This window comes from Pinus tabuliformis, chromosome 2_2 (assembly GCF_031772625.1).
Source record: "Pinus tabuliformis cultivar Carrire ecotype Pingquan chromosome 2_2, CPIR1, whole genome shotgun sequence".
Classification (NCBI taxonomy): domain Eukaryota; kingdom Viridiplantae; phylum Streptophyta; class Pinopsida; order Pinales; family Pinaceae; genus Pinus; species Pinus tabuliformis.
This window is the reverse complement of record NC_142300.1, coordinates 667,553,220-667,573,882: the sequence shown is the minus strand read 5'-3', so window position 1 is coordinate 667,573,882 and position 20,663 is coordinate 667,553,220. Positions and strand designations below refer to the sequence as shown.

Sequence of the window (20,663 nt, the reverse complement as noted above, 5' to 3'; positions counted from 1 at the left end):
ATCCACCATCCCCAAATCTTTCCAGAAGCTTCACAATATACTTTCCTTGAGAAAGGAAAATCTCTCCAGGTCTCTGCCAGACCTCCAGGCCTTTGAAATAGTGCATCAGTCCTAGGTCTTTCATCTCGAACTCAGCAGCAAGCTCCCTCTTACATTGATGAATGAGAGGGTCATCACCTGTCAGGAAGAGGTCGTCCACATACAGCACTAGAATGAGAGGCTTTCCTTCCTCAACCTTAAAGTAAAGGTTAGGATCAGCATTGCTTCGAGTGAAGCCCAGCTTCATCAAGTAACTATCCATCCTCTCATACCAAGCTCTGGGTGCTTGCTTTAACCCATAGAGGGCTTTCTTCAACCTGCAGACATAAGTGTCTCGATCTTGAACTTCAAATCCCAGAGGTTGTTCTACATACACCTCTTCCTTTATTGCACCATGCAGAAAAGCGGTCTTGACATCCATCTGATGAAGACTCCATCCTTGCGTAGCAGCAAGGGCTATGATGGATCGGATGGTGGTATATCGAGCCACAGGTGCAAATATATCGTCATAGTCAATTCCTTCCTTTTGAGAGAAGCCACGGGCAACAAATCTTGCCTTAAACTTTTCAGCACTCCCATCAGATCCATGTTTAATCTTGTAGAGCCATTTAGCGGTGACAACAGATTTGTCCTTCGGTCTCAGGACCACATCCCAGACATCATTCTTCATAATAGTCTCATATTCTTCATGCATAGCATCCTTCCAGACTTGATGCTTGATGGCTTCCTCAAAAGATCCAGGTTCAGATTGTATAATAGTACTCATGGCAGCTAGATACCCTTGGTATCTACACGGCTTCTTGCTTTCTCGGAATGTTCCCCTTGGGGCAGCATGACCCTCAGCATCTTCGAGGGTGTCCCTGAGCCATGATGGCCTCTTTCCTAGAGAAGGGGAAGGATCAATAGGGTCCATTGGCCCTTCAACATCAGGCATAGTCTCATCCTGGGGTTCTTCCAGATTTCCAGGTCTTTCTTCATGGTTTTCTTCAGATCTAGGAAGATCTACTACTTTCTTCAGGGAAGCATCTTCGTCAAAAGTGACATCATGGCTTATCTCTACTTCCCTTTGACCAGGTACATAGACTCTATATGCCTTAGAAGTCTCACTGTAGCCCACAAACATTCCTTTCTTCCCAGTAGCATCCAGCTTACTTCTCTTTTCTTTCGGCACATGAAAATAGACAGGACATCCAAAAATTCTAAAATGTGAGACATCAGGTTTCTTATCAGAGAAAACCTCTTCGGGAGTTTTGGAGTCCAAAGCGGAATGAGGGCATCGGTTTTGAATGTACACAGCAGTATTTGCAGCTTCTCCCCACAGAAACTTTGGAAGACCCTGGTCACATAGCATGGCACGGGCAGCTTCCACAATTGTCCTATTCTTGCGTTCAGCAACACCATTCTGCTCAGGAGTATATGCAGTGGTAGTCTCCCTCTTAATGCCAGCTTCTCTGCAAAAGTCTTTGAACTCATTTGACTCATATTCAGTGCCATTGTCAGTCCTCAAAATCTTGATCTTCTTTCCGGTCATATTTTCCACCAAGGCTTTGAAGGTACGGAACCACATGAAAGCCTCATCCTTCTTCTTCAAGAAGTATATCCAGGTTTTGCGAGAGAAGTCATCAGTAAATGTCATATAGTAAGAACATCCCCCCAGGGATGTTACAGGCAACATACCGGAAAGATCAGAATGGATCAGTTGCAATATCTCAGATGTCTTTGTGACACTTGAGGGGAAAGGTCCCCTTGTACGTTTTCCTTCAGCACAGCCCTTACATACACCTTTATGATTATTTCCAAAATCAGGCATCCCTGTCACCACCTTCCTTGCTTCGGGAAGAGCCTTGTAATGAAGGTGTCCAAATCTTCGGTGCCATAGTTCGGTTTGACGGATAGTATCACAAGTCATAGCTCCCAACGGACTTCCTCCAACCTGGTAGAGTGTACCAACTCTAAAACCAATTGAGATAGCTTCCTTGGAGCTCTTCTTCCACATGAGTACCTTTCCATCAGAGAAAGTTACATTGAATCCTTTGTCTTCCATGGCAGATACAGACACAAGGTTCTTCTTCAATTTGGGTACATAGAGTACATCTTGTAGATGGAGGACTTGTCCTTGAGACAAGTGGAGGGTCACAGTCCCGGTCCCTTTCACAGGATAAGTGGCATTATCCCCAAGGATAATTTCTAGATTAGTATCCCTTTCAACCATGTCAGAAAGTGCTTCCTTGAATCCGGTGATGTGTCTTGAGGCACCACTATCGATTAGCCAGACATCCATAGTGTCGGGCGGAGATGCAGCTGAGAGAGCAGATATTAGAATATACTCATTTCTTTTAACAACATTAGACTCCTCATACCTGGTATTTCTGGTCCTTTTAGAAGGTGGATTGTTTCCTTCAAAATGAGCCTTCCTCTTTCCTTTGGATTTGTCATTTCTTCGATTCCCATTCCTTCGGTTGTTGTTGTTGTCGTCACTATCGGGAGAATTCTTCTGGAAGGGGCATTCTCTAGCATAGTGTCCAGTCCTATGGCAGGTGAAACATTTACCCTTCTTCTTTTGAGTCTTAGTCCTTCCTTTGTCCTTGGAACCACCAGAGTTCTTCTTTCGGGAATGAGCAACATAGGCAGCATTTCTTTCATTATCAAATTCCTTCATCCTTGTTTCTTCTTGCATACATCTAGACAGAAGCTCATCAAAGTTAGGGATGGTATTATTGTTGAGAATGGTAGTTGTGAATACTTGCCATTCATATGGAAGTCCTCCAAGTGCGGTGAGAACCATCTCACGATCAGCTATTGTCTCCCCAATAGCTAGCAGATTGTTCCTGGTTTCGGTCAGCTTCATAAAGAAAGTTTGAATAGACTCGTCTCGGCCCTTCTTCATATTCTTCAACTTGTTCTTGAGGAATAGCACTTGGTTCACATTGTTTACTCGGAACATAAGTATCAGTTTGTCATACATCTCCTTGGATGTGCCTAGTTCAGATATGTAGGCAACCAGACTCTTATTTATGGATTCCCTGATCAGCAGCTTTGCTCTGATTTCTCCCTTCTTATACTTGTGTTTAACAGCAGCAGAGGCATTTGATGGAGGTTCTTGAATCTTCCCTGTCACATGATCTAGGAGATCATGATCTTCTAATTTGAGATCTAATAACATCTTCCAGGCATGGAAGTCATCACTTCCAGTCAGCTTGTCATTCTCCCTGAATTCAAGCTTAGAGGAATCCATTTCCTTCGATGATGATTGCTATAGATAGAGTTTGTCTTCACCTCAGCTCTGATACCATGTAAAGTTTTGTAGATGTTCTATGCTAAGAGCAATTTCACTTTTCTCACAGCAATCATACAAGTAGATAAGCAAAATGCAGATAGAACATATAAGCAGATCTTACAGAAGACAAATCAGAAACAAGAAAAATGTATGTGTTCGTTTCGGCGGTCAACAGGATGCTTCAACCAGCAAAGTCTCCTTTGGTCAGCCAGCCCAGCATGTGTCACAACAACCCTCCAACCAGTAGATGAGTCAACCCAAGTCAGTTCTACAAAAGTCAACGTTGTCCTGAAAAGTCAACGCAGGGGCAGCAAGCTAAAAGTCAACGCAGCAGCAAAACGGTCAACCCTTTGACCTCGATTTTTGTGCCAGGTAGTACGGCCTTCAAAAATCGAACCTCCCACAAGTTTTCAGCTTGTTTGGACCAAGCGTTGACCAAAGTCAACGCTGGTCAAACTTCTGCGAAACCCTAGCAGCAGAAAAATCCTCTTCGTCCTTCCCACGTGTGGCTGAAATTCGTCCTCCAGGTAGCTCGTACTTTTTAGGATGAGAGAGGAAGATGTGAGTTGTGTTGTGATCAAATTCTCTCCAACTTTTCCTGTATATATATCCATCAATGAGGGTGTGTGACACATCTGTTTGGCATGTGAGCCTACATTACAAAACTGGCTGACCTTGCACATATAATTTATTAAGAATAATAAATTCAAAATATAAGTTCTGCTCATCGGATTAAGACTATTTTTATATGGATTTTACACCTCTCAGAAAGAGGAATCCAACAAAAATATTAGCCTCTTAATCTGAGCATCAGAACATGGAGTTTGGACCTAGTTGTCCAAATTTAACAAATCTCCTTTAAATTTTACCACTTTCACAGCAAGACCTGTAAGTTATACCACCACATCAAAGAGAACCAATGCATGGAATATGACAAAATAAAAAAAAAAACATGCTGAAAGCAAACTGTACCATCCATAAGTGCATCCGTCAATATGAGAGGTGAGGTTGGAGCATGTACTATACAATAGCTGAGCTAGCACAGTGTGCCTAAAGGTGAAAATGAGAGACCTGTCTCAGTCTGGAATGTTTGAGCAAGGAAGATCATGAAATGGCAACAATACACCCTTGTGTGGGTGCCTCTAAGGTAGTTACTTCTTGGGCAATAAAGAACCGAAGCAGCTAACAATCAATGAACAAGTACCACACATGGCTAGTGTGAATGGTACATGGCTAGTGTGAAACTTTAGTTTTCAACACATGTTTGTTTTTTATGATAAAAGGAAACATTTATGTTGTTACAAAGACCATATCAATCTATTATGTACTCAATATAAAGATTATGGAAGTTTAGAAAGCTGTGACAACCATATGTTGCGAGCATGGGACTGTTTTTCTTTGATAAAATTTTGACTTGTGCATTCTCTAATTTTAAAGTAATATTGATCTTCCAATGTTTCAAAAATGAAAAAACATGTACTATGGACAGCATTAGCAAAAACCTTAAGCATTTACGTACAGCGCTGAACAAGAAAAAGGGCAAGCCGTGATTTCTCAGAACGCTCAAATCGGAGGGCCTGCACAAGCTGAAGTAGGTAGCACTGCAGTTCTTCATCCTCTGCTCGTTCAAGGACATTTACTGCATATGCACGCACCTGTTAAAAACCAAACAACTAATTATATATATACTCTCTAAAAATTTTGAACCACATTAAAGGTGAATGCAAAAACAACTTATTTCTAAACTGAATTAAGCAATATAAAACCTTATAACCAATAATTATTGGTATTGTCCTAGTCCTTCATTACCTACAGACACAGAATATATTTAGCTTAAAGTCAGATAAAATTCTCAAAGCTATACTAACCTCTTCACTCTTGAATAAAGGAGACAGCAGCTCCAATGCATCTGCAGTGTCAATAGGTGCCCACCGCCGCATCAAATCCAGTGCCTGCTTGGCTTCCTATCAATAGTTTACAAATATAAATGTCAGCACAGCATAATCTGCATTATCAATTCAAACTGATGAAAAACTACTGGGAACTATCACATTTTTATTGGAAATTTTTCTTCTTATCTTGATTTTTTGTTTTAAAGACTTCTTAATAAAAATAAATGCTTACCTTCAGCTTTAAAGAAGCTTAATTCTTAAAAGTAAATCAGTACAGCACAGAACTACCCTATGTGTACCCAAAGAATGAGTACTGGTAGTACTTACGCCAATTTAGCTAGTGTGATTAGAACCAGTGTTATCAGAACCAAACCAGAACGGGTTGAACAGACCAACCCGACCAGCATGCAATGCAACTAAGGAGCCTTGGAAAGAAAATTTAAGAAAACACAAAAAATTTATGAGTGGGGCAGCTTAATATTCAACCATAGGGCCCTATTGCTATGTAATTAACGGTAATGAAAAAACAATAATTTAAGAGTGGGGCATACTAACATACAACCATATAGGGCCCTGCTATGTTATGTAATTAATGGTAATGTTAAATTCTTGAAGTTGTTCTCCTAATTAAAATTTTAACATGACCATTAATTGTTTCAGGATGTCTGAGAGTGGTTCCAATATCAATGAATTTCATGTGGAGAACGAAGAATTTTATATCCCACTCACAATCCAGCAGACTTAATAATTTTTTCGGATTTCAGGATTGAGGTGGATTGCAACATTTCCATTGGATTCTGTCATGTATGAGCATTTGGAACTAGCATTTAGTCAAGAGCATCAAGCCCTCTCTGCACCTCAGTATTGGAGGCCTTGATTGTTGAACTCCTTTGTCATTAACCCAGTAAAAATTTACCCATAACTCAAACAAAATCTCAATTTGACACATTAAGCTTTCTCTATTTTATTGTAATACTTGGAAGGTGATATTGATGATGAGGAACCCAATATAGGCAACAATTTTGATGATATGTAGGTATTTGTTGTAACATAAATTTTTTGGACTTTAGAGATCATATAGAGCCCCTCTTTGTTGATGTATTTTTGGTTCAGAGATGGACTGCATTTTGATTTGGTGTTATTTTAATTATATGCACCCTAACTTGCTCTATATATGAGGAACTTTGGATATTTATGTATAATGGTTCAGATTCATATGGATACACACACGTGTTTTCAAAATTTGTATATTTATGTAGTTTTTGGTCTACCTGTCCTTTTCCTTGTTTTCATCAGGTTCCAATCCAATTGTGGTCTGATTTCTGGTTTTGGGGTCGAATGACCAGTCCAATTCTGATAACATTGATTAGAACTTTGAAGTCAAAGTTAAAAAAAATTGAAATTGAAATTTTCATTAATGTCCATTAAAGACTAAAATAGGTCAAAATACTAGTCACTACAAGTAATAATAGCCAAGCAAAAGAAAAGGGTGCAAAACGCACCCCTAGATGAAATTAAATGAAAAATGAATACAAGAGTAGCATGAAATGGAGAGACATAAACATAGGGACAGCCCTGTAAGACAGCCTGAGTTTTCATGACAAGGAAAGGTAAGAGTTGGAGATGCCAGTCAAGTACACTGCATTAATGCAGCAGTTGATGATCATCAGCTTCTGCACCAATGCTCCATCGATAAAACTGTAATTATGATCAATGGTGTTTCACTCACAGTGATAGATCAAGGTGCTATTAATTGCATTATTTCTGCGAGTACTTAACAAAGATTTGGATCACTGGCAATAAAACAATATGATTTTGTAGTTGATTTTGTTGTTAATGTTGCTCATTTCTGCTGATAATATGTTCAAGTTTTCTTGGAATTTGCTTGCATGAGGTTTTTAACCTTTTATTAATCAACGTTTTGAAAGCGCTTTTGTGCTATCTTTTACCCACCAAAATCAGTAACCCATAGGAAACAACTTTTCTCCTACATTTGACAGCCAGACAACCAGCAATCCCTGACATTCACTTCTTGATGATGATATATGCCATATGCCTCCGCCATCTGCATCAGCGATGCACCTCTCACCTTTCGGCATTCCTCTTAAATGAAGGTGGGCTGCTACTCAACAGGTACTTTGATCATTTTGCAATCAAGTGCTTAGACTTGATGTTATGGGCATTCAGTATGGATAAAGGGGTGATCTGGAAAATTGACCAATCTTGACTGTAAATCTGTTCTTTCACCTTACCAAGGAGGTTAGTCCTTGGCCCTAGTCCCATGGGACCTTCCCTTTAAGCCTTAGCATTATAGGAGCATTGCTTGGAAAATCTAGATTGAAATGGTGTGTTCATTCTCCTTTACACCCTACCTAACACATTCCATGTCATATTATAAGCCCTTTTATATACGATCTCCATTCTTCGGGTCCAACTTGTCATCCCAGTTTGAAATATTAATCTGTTGTTAACATACAAGTTTGGTTTCTTTCATTGGATTTCAAGTAGGTCTTGTCAAGTGGCCCATGCACAGGCCTTAAGGGCACCCACTCAGTAGGTACCTAGGCCCTATAGAGAGGTTGACAACTTTAGCAGATGCAGCGATGCCCACTTACATCAAGCATTGAGCAGTATGACTTGAGCAGCTGGTACACATCCCAGAGTATCTCAAGGACCGAATAAGTTGATCTTCTTTTGCCTAGCACAAAGGATTCTTGATGAGTGCACCGGACCCAACGTGTGTTGATTTTGGGTAGCATCAGATGTGATCTAGCTCCAAGACCCATAATCGTTTGGAGAAATTCCACCCGGATGATGAGTTATTAAAATAATTAATAATTTTAATGGGGTCCTAAATCTAAACTTAGGAAAATAAAAATATTAATGGGTATTAATAAAAATATGGGTGAAAAACTTCTAAGAGACGACGATCAACCCTATTATAATCTTAGCCATTGATTAAGGACTTAATCTCAACCGTCTATTTATCAACGAGAAAAGTATAAGAGAAGACTTGAGAGTCATTTGGAGATACACCGCGCAAATACTCAATAACCCAAGGGAAATCGATTCTCAAGGAGAAGAAGTTCGATTTCAAAGGGAGAGTAGCAGGGTGAAGGAAGAGGAGGGTATCAACATCAGTCAGAGACTGAGGAAGAGGTGATGCAAAGCATCTGAGAGACAACGCAGAGGGAAGAGTAGTGAGACAGCACAGCTGGAGACGCAGTTCTCACGCAGGCTAACACAGAAGTGATGCAAAGGAGGGTAGAGGTTCTCCAGGGTGTCAGAACTTCTCCACGAGGAAGAGAAAAATTGTCTCAAGTGTTCTCTCAAAAGTGTCTCAGTATTTTGTAGAATCTTTCTTTGTAAAGAGATTGTTGCTGAAGATTAATAAATAAACCCTCATCTGCTGCATCAATTTTCCCACATTGGGTTTTTCCGGGGACAATTGTCCAAAAATAACTGTGTTGATGTGATTGATTCTTGTGTGTGTATATCACCGTTATTTTCTCTATGCTATTATGTGACAATTGTAGTAGAATTTATTTTAATGTTTACTGAAGGGTTTTGTAAATAACTTATTGTGGGAAATAAGTAGGAGAAATAAATCAGTTACTGTAGTAGAATTTCGTGTTAGAAATTTTCACATGGTATCAGAGCAGAGATCAGGCAACAGGATTAAAGAATTTGCTATGAGTCAGGAGCATGATGCCAGGGCATCAACTCAGAGGGACTCACGTAGATCTCTAGAGAAAGAAGAGAGCACGAAGAACATGGATCATGATTATTCTATGTTAGCTTCTAGACTAGAAGAAGAAGTCGCTTGCCTAGCGAGTTCTGCCTCCTCTAAGGTTTGGTATATAGATAGTGGAGCTTCCTGGCATATGACAGGAATACAAGAATGTTTTTCGAATTATCAGGAAGAAATGATGAATTTCCAGATCACCATGGGAAATAAGTCAAAATGTACCCCCTTAGGAAGAGGTACTATAGCCTTTCAAACAGAAGCAGGGGATTGACTTCTTTCAACCAATGTGTTGCATGTGCCAGGATTGGGGATGAACTTACTCTCTGTATCTTAGCTTCAAAAAAAGGGCTGTGATGTTTTCTTCATTAAGGAGAAAGTATATGTCAAACACCCGAGTTGGAAAAAGAAGGCCCAGATAGGAGTCAGAAGTAACAGGCTATATAAATTACAGCTAGAATCTCCAATGGCATTGATAGGCAGTAGTGGGGAAAAAGATTTGAATGAACTATGGCACAGGAGGATGGGACACTTACACCATGGGACTCTAAGAATTCTCGGAAGAACTGTAACAAGAGTTCCAGAGTTGAGTACCAAACGAGATGATGTATGCAGAGGGTGCGCACTAGGCAAGTATGCCAAAGCAGCATTTTCCAAAAGTAACAATAGGGCTAAGAGTGTTCTAGGATTGATACACTCAAATATCTGCGGACCCATGTCCACAAAAGATCTTAGTGGTGCCGAATGCTTTGTCACCTTCATTGATGACCATTCCAGAAAGACTTGGATCAACTTTCTAAAAACAAAGGATGAAGTTTTTGGTCCATTCAAAGAGTTCAAGGCTCTGGTTGATAATCTGACAAGAAAGATGATAAAGATATTGCGCTCAAACAATGGTGGAGAATACATCGAAAAGGACTTCATTGATTTTTGTGCAAGGGAAGGGATCAGAAGAGAGTGGACAGCTCCCTATAATCCAGAGCAGAATGGAATAGTAGAAAGAAAGAACAGGACTATTGTTGAAGCAGCCAGGGCAATGTTGTATGATCAGGATATGCTCAAGTTTATATGGGAAGAAGTATGCAACACGACTGTTTATGTACAAAACAGGACTCCTCACAGGGCATTAGGTAAGATTACTCCAGAGAGTGTCTTCGCCGGTAAGAAGCCCGAAGTGACTCATTTCAGGATATTTGGGAGTTTGGCATATTTCCACATACCCGAGGAAAGGAGGAAGAAATTGGATCAGATTGCGGAGAAAGGATATCTTGTGGGATATAGCGAGAATGTTAAGGCATATAGAGTCTATCTTCTAGGGAATAGGAAGATCGTAATTCGATGGGATGTAAAGCTCATGGAGGACAGAGCTTTCAAGAAATCCCGAGAAATATCTTCTGAAGAGCAGTCAAAGGATGAACCATTGGTTTAGGCACTTTGACCAACAGAAACTGGCACTAGTATTTCTCCTAAAGGCAAAAGTCTAGAGGTATCACAATAGGGGGAGTCTCAAGAAGAGGAGGACCAGATAGACATACCCAATACCAGTGGAAGAACGAGTCCGGAACTTCGACAGATACTACGAGATGCAGAGGATTTCATCAGTGCGCCCAAGAACAAGAAAAGGGAGCGTAGACAGCCAGAAATATACCAAGCCTTGATCACTCAGGTTGGAGAACCCTCTAGTTTTCAGGAGGTCGTTCAACATCAAGTATGTGTAAGATGATATGGTGGAGGAATACAATTCCATAATGGTCAATGATGTGTGGGAAGTGGTACCTAGGCCTCAGGAAAGGACAGTTTTACGTTCGAGATGGCTCTACAAAGTCAAATACGCTACAGATGACAATGTGGAAAAATACAAAGCCAGGTTTGTGGCTAAGGGGTATGCTGAGAAGGAAAGGATAAACTACGAAGAAACTTTCGCCCCAGTAGCCAAGTATACTTCTATTAAATCAGTGATATCCCTTGCAGCACAGATGGGGTGGGAGATTCACCACATGGATGTCAAGATGTTCTTGAACAGGGTGATAGAAGAAGAAGTGTGCATTGAACAACCAGAGGGTTCTAAGACACATGAGAAGAAATCTCATGTATGCAGGTTGAAGAAAACCTTGTATGGTCTTAACAGGCACCTAGAGCATGGTACAATCGAATTGATGGTTACTTGTAGAACATGGGATTCGTCAAGAGTGACGTAAATCCTAACCTCTACTATCTGGTTGTAGAGAATGAGCCTCTAATCCTTGTGTTATATGTGGATGATCTTTTTCTGACAATCTCATCCAAGATCATCAAAAATTACAAGGAAAACCTAGCTATAGAATTCGACATGAAGGATTTGGGACAAATGCATTATTTCTTCTATTAGATCAATGATATCCCTTGCAGCACAGATGGGGTGGGAGATTCACCATATGGATGTCAAGACGTTGTTCTTGAACATGGTGATAGAAGAAGAAGTATGCATTGAACAACCAGAGGGTTCTAAGACACATGAGAAGAAATCTCATGTATGCAGGTTGAAGAAAACCTTGTATGGTCTTAACAGGCACCTAGAGCATGGTATGATCGAATTGATGGTTACTTGTAGAAGATGGGATTCGTCAAGAGTGACGTAGATCCTAACCTCTACTATCTAGTTGTAGAGAATGAGCCTCTAATCCTTGTGTTATATGTGGATGATCTTTTTCTGACAATCTCATCCAAGCTCATCAAAAATTGCAAGGAAAACCTAGCTATAAAATTCGACATGAAGGATTTGGGACAAATGCATTATTTCCTGGGGTTGGAAGTTTGGCAACAAAAGGGTGGGATTTTCCTTGGACAAGGGAGATACGCTACAGAGATTTTGAAAAGGTTCAGAATGCAAGACTGTAGACCTATGGCTACTCCAATGATTACCAACTAGAAGAATATTGATGCATCCGAAGATAAAGAAGTCGATCCCACCTTGTACAGGCAGCTCATAGGGTCCCTGATGTATCTGGTCAATACCAGGCCAGACATTTGTTACGCTATCAACACCCTCAGTCAATTCATGGTGGAACCAAAGAGGGTGCATTGGGCAGCAACCAAGCATGTTCTCAGATATATACGAGGAACAATCGAGCATGGACTAATGTACACCCAAGGCAATGACATCAGGCTGAGTGGGTTCACTGACGCAGATTGGGCTGGAAGTTCAATAGATCGGAAAAGTACCACTGGGTACTGTTTCAACATTGGATCGGGAATGACCTCCTGGTGTAGTAGGAAACAGAAATTTGTAGCTCTGAGCTCAGCTGAAGCTGAATATACGGCAGCTAGCACAGCTTCGTGTGAAGCCATATGACTTGGGAAATTACTTGTGAATCTATTCAGGAGAAGGATGGAAACGACCAATATTTTACTCCCTAATATGTTTTACATTATGCCGGAAACCAAGGTGGTGTTGATTTGTGGTAGCATCGGATGTGCTCTAGCCATGAAAATTGGTGGAAAGGCTAAGGCACATAAGATCTCCAAGACCCATAAATGGTTTGGGGAAATTCCACTCGGTTAGAGAGATATTAAAATAATTAATATTTTTAATGGGGTTCCTAAGTCTAAACTTAGGAAAATTAAAATATTAATGGGTATTAATATAAAAATAGGTGAGAATGTTTTAAATGACATGGATCAAGCCAAATCTAATCTTAGCCATTGATTAGAGACTTAATCTCGGTTGTTGAAGACTCAACAGGAAAAGTATAAGAGGAGGCTTGAGGGTTAGTTGGAGATACACTAAGATTGATCAGTCAGTTCGATTTTCTAGAGTGGGGTTTGCTGAGAAAGTCGAACAAATGATCTGTTGCAGCAAGGGGCAGTGAGTACATAGCAACGAGGCAGAGAGAGTGTCAGAGGGTCAGCGCAGAGCCTGGAGAGGCTGACGCAAAGGCAGCGAAAGCTACGTAGAGGCAACAGGAGCCACGCAGAGGCAACTAGAGACTGCGCAAAGGTTGAGGGGCCTGCGTTGGTGATGCAGAAGGCCAGAGAGCTGACGCAAAGAGGTAGTAGGCTGACGCAAAGGGTTCAAGATCTACGCAGAGGCTAGCAAGGCTAACGCAAAGCCTTGGAGAAGTGCCAGAAGGATTTCTATGGGGCAGACTAGTGCTGAGATGCTGAATATCTGTCTCCGAGAAGAGGTATTATTGCCATGTAAAAATCTCTGTTGGGTGAGCCAATTCGGCACAATTGAGCCAATTGTACTCAAAAAATCTGCATAATAATAAAACCCTTAGAACCGTTGCACCGGTTATCCCACATTGGGCTTTTCCGGGGACGATCCTCCAAAAATAACGGTGTCCCTTGTGTGTTTGTCTAGTATTTCAGTTGCTGATCTGTATATGAGTTAAGGATGCATTTGTGTTTATTTTCAGTATTTATATGAATAAATAACTTGTTAAGGAATAAACAAGTAGATGAAATAAACCAGATAATGCAGTAGGGATTTATAATGGGTATCATTTAGAAATTTCAACAGGTGGGAACCATGAGCTGAACATTATCTAGTGACTAAGAAACTTTACAAAATCAAAGAATGCAAATAGGAAAATTTCTATAAAACAAGATATTTCAGTTTAACAGCTTTACAAACCAGAATACAGTGTAGGAAGGTAGAATAACTCCTTTACATAAGGAACAAAAACTGTTAAGTGAAATGACAGAATCTACCTATGACTAAACTAGTCTTGTAAAATATTACCCTTTTTATTAGAAAATCTTTCACAAAATTATCTGCTATGATGCATGCCTGCAAAAACATTATTTCCAACCTGGGCATCACTCCATTCAACGCAACGAAGAAACTTTGTCAAAGCCCTTTTCTCAGAAACCAAAGAAAACCGAAATTTCCAGAGAAGTTGCCTTTCATCTCCTCTTAATGTGCGTGTTGGAGGGTACTTTAATATCTTCAATAATTCCCTACAAAAATATAACAATAAGCAACTCAATGAAAGCATTTCAAATAGTGAACAACTTCCTTATTTCATACTGCAATATTCTCCAGTTTAAAGAGAAGAAAATAGATGACCTACTTTTCCAGGGAAAAGAGTTTCAAGAAAACCTTTACCATCAAAACTTAAAACACTCGATTTACATCCTCTCCTTATAAGTCAGCCATAAAAAATCAGATTCATGAAGTGTGAATACTATAGGCAAGTACCATCATGCCTTTAGAACAAAAATAAAATATTTGAATGAAAAACTAAGTTTAAAAATCTTCCTTTAAATATTATATCTTTACACGCATAAAAAAACCCAAAAAAAATACCCGTTTTCTTGATGCAGAGAACAAAGCCCAAGAGCTATAAGAAACAAAATCATCTAACCTAAAAGAAAGCCACTAATGCAAACCTTGTTTCTAAAAGAAGGCCACTGATGCAGACCTGTATTGCGGTTCAAAACTGAACCTTAGATACCAGGTCCATCTGACTAATATCAAGATACCATAAAATTTTAATGTTGTTAATCATGAAAATCCCTAAAGTTTCAACAGCTTTAGTGGTAAGATTTGCAAGATGATCACCAATATACAACGGAACTACATAGGAATTTCGAATGCAAATCAATACCGATTCATTTCTAGCCTATACTATGAACCGTAGTTACATACTAGTATAATCCAGTTCATGTTCTTCTCCTAAACCTACTTCATCTGATTCTATTGATCAACTCAGGTTCCATTAGAGTTTATGTTGCTACATAAAACTAATGAAATATAACTCCTAATGAAATTTTAATGTTGTTAATGATCAGAATTCCCAAAGTTTCAACAGCTTTAGTGGTAAGAGTTACAAGATGATCACCAACATACAACGGAACTACATATGAATTTCAAATGTAAATCAATACCGATTCATTTCTAGCCTATACTATGAACCCTAGTTACATACTAGTATAATCCAGTTCATGTTCTTCTCCTATACCTACTTCATCTGATTCTATTGATCAACTCAGGTTCCGTTACAGTTTATGGTGCTACATTAAACAAATGAAATTTAACTCCTACCCTTTGTGTGACAGTGTGTGTCAGATATGCAATATGTGGATTATGAGGAGAGTTCACGTAACGGTAAGGGACAATTGGTCGTGTCCGAACATAGGAAGTTAGAATATCACATTAAATTTGTGGTCCTTTGTACGATTAACATACACAAGAATAATATGACCTTTTGAAGTGGAGTTTTTACCTTGTCAAGGGGTTTTTGTTGAATTTTTGTAGCTGTAGTCAATCTTCATAATTTTATTTTAGTCGGCTCCAAAAGAGGGAATTTCAATTTTTGAAACTTAAATTTTTGGACCAAAAACATCAAGTCAGCCATCCAAATGATTAAGTTGGCCCAGCGATGAGACACATCTATTCAGGCTCTTGCCTATATCTAGGCCACTTATCCTCCTCTCAAGACACAATTCGGATCACTCCTCTTCAGGCCAAAGTTTCTGAGGCAATTTTGTTGGCTGCAGGCCAAAGTTTCTGATGTAGTTTCATTGGTTGCAGGCTGAAGTCTCTGAGGGAATTTTGTTGGCAGAAGGCCGAATCTTCTAAGGCAGCGTCATTAGCAGCAGGCCAAAATTCTGAGGCAGAACAAGAGGCTGAATTTCAGCCTAGCAGACCAGACTTGACTGAACCTTTCTGGGCGACAGTTTGACTTGACTTGATGACAGTTTGACCAAGTTTGACCAGGGTTTTGTTGATGTTCAGTTTGACTTTAATTCTGACTGAAAAGATATGATGTATCTCTTGTTGAATTGAATAATTTCTAAGGAAAAGGTTGAATGGTAGTTCCTCAGAAGAGGGTTTTCCCAGGGTAAAATTATGTGCGTCTTGTGTTTGGCTGTCTCCTTATGATCCTATTTTCATTTATTGTTTCTACTGTTGAGATCTTCTATGTAATTGTTTAATGATGAAAGTGATCACACGAAAGATTAACTTAAGAAATCAAAAGTAATTGTCAGATTAGAAGGTCTTCAAAAAACATGGTATCAGAGAATTGGTGAAAGGGCAACCTTGAAGAAGCCAGCTTGTCTCAAGTTATACACTAGGGCTTGTTCTGTTATCAGCCCTAGAAGCCCTAGTCCAATTCTGATTGTAAGGAGGACGAAGAATATTCCAAAATGAAGCCAAGATCTGTTTCTTTTGTTTCTGCCCTGAAGATCCACGTTCTATTCAGCCTATATGATCTATGATCTAGAAGGAAGACAGGTCAAATTTCAAGACCAAAGCCTGTGACAGAGAGCTGAAGGACCTCTGTGATGATTACAAAGAAGGACCTAAAAAGTCTAAATGTGATGAATAGCAAGAGCCGAGGAAATGAACCTGTTCTATGGCTAGGACACTGTCATAGGAGGAGGCCGAGAAGCCTCAGAAAGTGCCTCAGTCAGTCCAAAGTGCCTCAGTCCAAGGTGTCTCAGTCAGTGGAAGTTCGAAGTGCCACATTCAGTCTATATGTCTCATCAGTATCCTAATTCTCTGCCCATTCATCTCAGATTTATTCATATTTCAAAGTGAAATTCCATACATAAATGTTATCTGTCATCACTATTTGTGATACTGAAGTGAAAAACTTCTGATACGCAGAAAAATATATATATAAATGTTTATTAATGATTAATTGACAAATGATGATTGTTTACATTGGGTTTCCTAGTTTATTTATCGCCATGGGCACCCTTTGGGGAAAGGGCATGATCTTATGATCGTGCCCTTTCGTCTAATTTAACCTAAAATTAAATAGTAAACCTAAAACTAACTAATTTTTTACATAACATTGCCTTCCTCTCGAAAGAATGCTTTGTCCTCAAAGCATACGTAACGACGGATGTTGTTGACAAAATGCTTCATTCTCCCAAGAAGCATCTTCTTCGGGTAAGTCCTTCCACTTGATCAGATATTCCAAGATGATCAAAGTCCCACACTTTAAAAGGTCTTGGATTAATCTCGCAATTTCCGTTTTTTGGTGATGTGGATATCGGTATGGCTTGATGTTGACGGGGTCTGATCTTGCCTTGACTTCTATTGTATGCTCAATTTCCCTATTAGGCGGCATCTTCATAGGTAGGTCTTGAAATACGTTTTCATGCTTCCTAATTAGATCTTGTATCTCTGGTGACTCTTCACTGGTCATATTTGCAGATAACATTTATAATTGGTGACATTGTACTACATAATCAGGTGCTCCTTTTCAACTCATCTTCATCATCTGAGATGATGATACAATTTGATTCTCTAGTGCTTGGAATCCGTGTAATTTGTACTTCTGACCTCCCCATTTGAATTTTATAAATTTTACTTGATGGTTGGCAGCATAAGTACCTAAAGTTCGTAGCCATTGGACACATAAGACTACATCTACTCCTCCTAACCGTACCGTGAAGAATGGAGACTCTAAATTAAAGTATTGAATCTGCAATTTGACCTTATGGCATTTCCCCACCTTTTCAATCTTCTTACCGTTAGCTACCATCACTTTCAAGTTTGGTAAGGGAAATGAAAAAATGTTGAGTCTCTTTGCCACAGTTGCATCTAAAAAGTTGTGTGTGCTACCAGAGTCGATGAGAACCACCACGTTGTTCTTCTTTATGTGTCCTTTTAACTTTAAGGTCTGAGGTTGTGATATACCTATCATAGCTGATAATGACACTTGCGGAATACTTCCGTCATCTAATTCTGGTGAGAATTTTGGGGCATCTTCTGTTTCTTTTATGTCAGAATCTTCACTGTTCTTCACTGTTTGAATCTTTGGTTGCTTCACAATTATATAGGTTCTTTGGTTCTTTTCCTTTAGCACATCTATGTTTGGGGTCCCACTTCTCACCACAGTGTTTGCATTTACCCTCTTTTATCCTTTGCATTTCCACATTAGGTTTTTCATCTTCACGACGATGTGGTGGAACATATCTTGTATTATTTGAGTCCACATACTGGGGTATTCTTCGTCTTGAATATGTTTTTTTCGCTTTTGACCAAAATATTGGTTCGAATTTCTTTTCGACTGTTTTTGCTTTTCGTCTTGCTACTTCTATTGATGTAATGTCATGCATCTCAAGTTCTACTTGTAAATGGGTTTTGAGTCCCAAGATGTATGATTGAATTAGACGAGATTTTGATAACCCAGGTACTCGTGTTACTAAGGTCTCCCATTCTTGAATGTATTCATCCACACTTCCTTTTTGTCGTAATTTGATGAGTTTTGAAAAGAACTCTTCTTCCTTTATACCTTGGAATCTTTTAAAGAATGCATCCTTAAATTTATTCGACTTTTGCCCTTCGTTGGTATGTTGCTAATGGTTGAGCGAAAAAGGGGTGTTGACTGGTAAAGGTATCCCAGAGTTGCTTGTTTGTAAGAGTTGCATTACTCACTTCTTGGTGTGGTGTCGCTGATTTTTTTGGGGATTCAACTTTTTCATGAGAGTCTGTTGACTTTGTTGAATCTGATGAAGTGTGCTCTTGATTCTCTTCATTTTCTTGTAGTAGTTGTGCGGGTGTACAATTCGCCTTTTTACACAAAAGTTTCAGCAATGTTAAGGACTCTCTAGGGTCTACTTCTGTTTGGACATGTTGATTTTCCATCTTTATTTCTATTTAATTTGTCGTATCCTGAAGATTTTTGATATTGTCAACCTGATTTTTTATATTGTCAGCCTGATTTTTGACGTTATATATAAATTTATATATCTACCGTCACGTCTATTGGTGGGGGGTCACCTCCCGTTGACCATTCAAGAAAAAAAACCTCAAGCAGATATCACCGCAGCGCTGGGGCTGGACGGAGGCAAAAGGGGCGCAGTGTGCGGGCTGGACGGAAGGTTGTATGCGCAGAGGATTTGTATGGACGCGGTATGTGGGCTGGAGTCGGGGCAGTGACACGACGCAGATAGGGTCGAGTGATACAGGTACGGAAGCGAGGGACGAGCAGAAGTTGATTGTGGGTAGGGTCGAAGAGAGTCATTTGGTGATTACACGTCACTCGAACAGGCACTGTAAGATCAACGACGACAAGCAGAGAATGAGCGGGCAACGCAGAGGGCGGAACGTGACTAGAGCGCAGGAGCAGTGTGGGGCGTAAGTGAATGCGGGGGACAAGGAAATTGATGTACAGTGAATCGGGAAAACGAGTGAGCCCGTATGATAGGCACAGTGAGTTGTGTAGCTATCTGCCGAGAAAAGAACCGCTCTGATACCAGATGAAGTGAAAAACTTCTGATACGTACAAAAATATATATATATAAATTTTTATTAATGATTAATTGACAGATGATGATTGTTTACATTGGCGTTCCTGGCTTATATATCGCCATGGGCACCCTTTGGGGAAAGGGCATGATCTTATGATCGTGCCCTTTCGTCTAATTTAACCTAAAATTAAATAATAAACCTAAAACTAACTAATTTTTTCGTAACGGATACATTAACAATGTATATCATATGGCTCAAAGTTAAGCCCATTTTGTCAACGAAGGACTCTGTTGTATAAGTTTTCCATGCAAATTGTTACACACTACATTGTTACCATGTTTGATGACAAAGATGAAGTCTGGGAATACAGACCTGTGGCACATTAGATCTATAAAGAGCTGTTAAGAAGCATGATCCTTAAATTATGAAGTCTGTAGCCACACCCAAACTTATGCCAAATCTTGAATGGCAATAGCATTTCATGGTTGATACGTGTGATGTATTTTCAATATCTGTGAAGGACCATTTCAAGTATCACATGCTCCTTATCCTAGCATTCCAAGCACACTGTCAATATGTTTGATTAAAATGCTAAGGTCCAAATGCTATAGTCTATTCTCTGAACATCAAGGCAATGAAGGTGGTCTTGGAAATATTGAGAGTGGGGTGACTCAGTGTTTCTTTCAATTGCTATATTGTGCTAGTTAAGATTTTTATCACAAATTAAACCAGACCACAAGAAATAGAACCAAAAAAAATTATTGATGAATATAGTGAGGACTCCAATACTCTAAAACAGATCACAAGCTTCAATTTGTACAACAAAATCCCTTACTCCTTCAAGGCTCCAACCTTAAACAGATTCAAACACCAACTTGGTCAAAAATAGGACTCTAATCCTCTCAACAAATCCAAGCACTAACTTGGTCAAAATAAGGATGTCAATCCTCCTAGGCTCCAGCCTTTCCAAATAGACTTCAATATCAACTTCTGCAAGATGCCTCCAACAAAGGCTTCAAGTCTTCTAAAGGTTGCTCCAACAATGTCTTCAAGTCCGCACAACAAGTCTTCTAAAGGCTACTCCAACAATGGCTTCAAGTCTGCACAACAAGTCTTCTAAAGGATGCTCCCAATAGTCTGCTACAAAAACTCTTCAAAAACTGCTCAAACAATATCAAGTTTGTTCACAAGAGAGAGGCTCCAAAGCTCTTTCATCATCTTCTCCAAGTCTGATCTTAAGCTTCGTTCCAACTTCAGCTCACAACTGACCCAATTCTTCTTTCAAAATAAGATTAAAAGACTCAGGTCCAAACACAGTCTGAGCTTTTAACTCTGTCTCAGTCCAAGCAATGTAGAAGGCCAAGAATTGCAGTGATTGAGGTTTGTCCTACCTCAGGGCCAAGGTCTACCTGAGGACCGAATATTCACAGATTGAGTCACGGTTCTGAGCACTTATTACAAGTCCAAAATTAGCTATGGTTTTCTCCAAGGTAGGTCAAAATATCTACTCCAAAA

General features: G+C 39.6%; 1 protein-coding gene across 1 annotated transcript in view; it reads right to left on the bottom strand.

The window, feature by feature from the left end:
* The window catches only part of LOC149194393 (phosphatidylinositol 3-kinase, root isoform-like), a 353,842-nt gene that overhangs the window by 190,396 nt on the left and 142,783 nt on the right, over positions 1 to 20,663 (bottom strand). The window contains exons 8-10 of the mRNA XM_089405076.1: positions 13,747 to 13,894; positions 5,185 to 5,280; positions 4,836 to 4,971 (exon numbers count right to left, since the gene is read on the bottom strand). Of these exons, the coding sequence (XP_089261202.1) occupies positions 4,836 to 4,971; positions 5,185 to 5,280; positions 13,747 to 13,894 (380 nt within the window). The remainder of the gene's footprint in view (positions 1 to 4,835; positions 4,972 to 5,184; positions 5,281 to 13,746; positions 13,895 to 20,663) is intronic.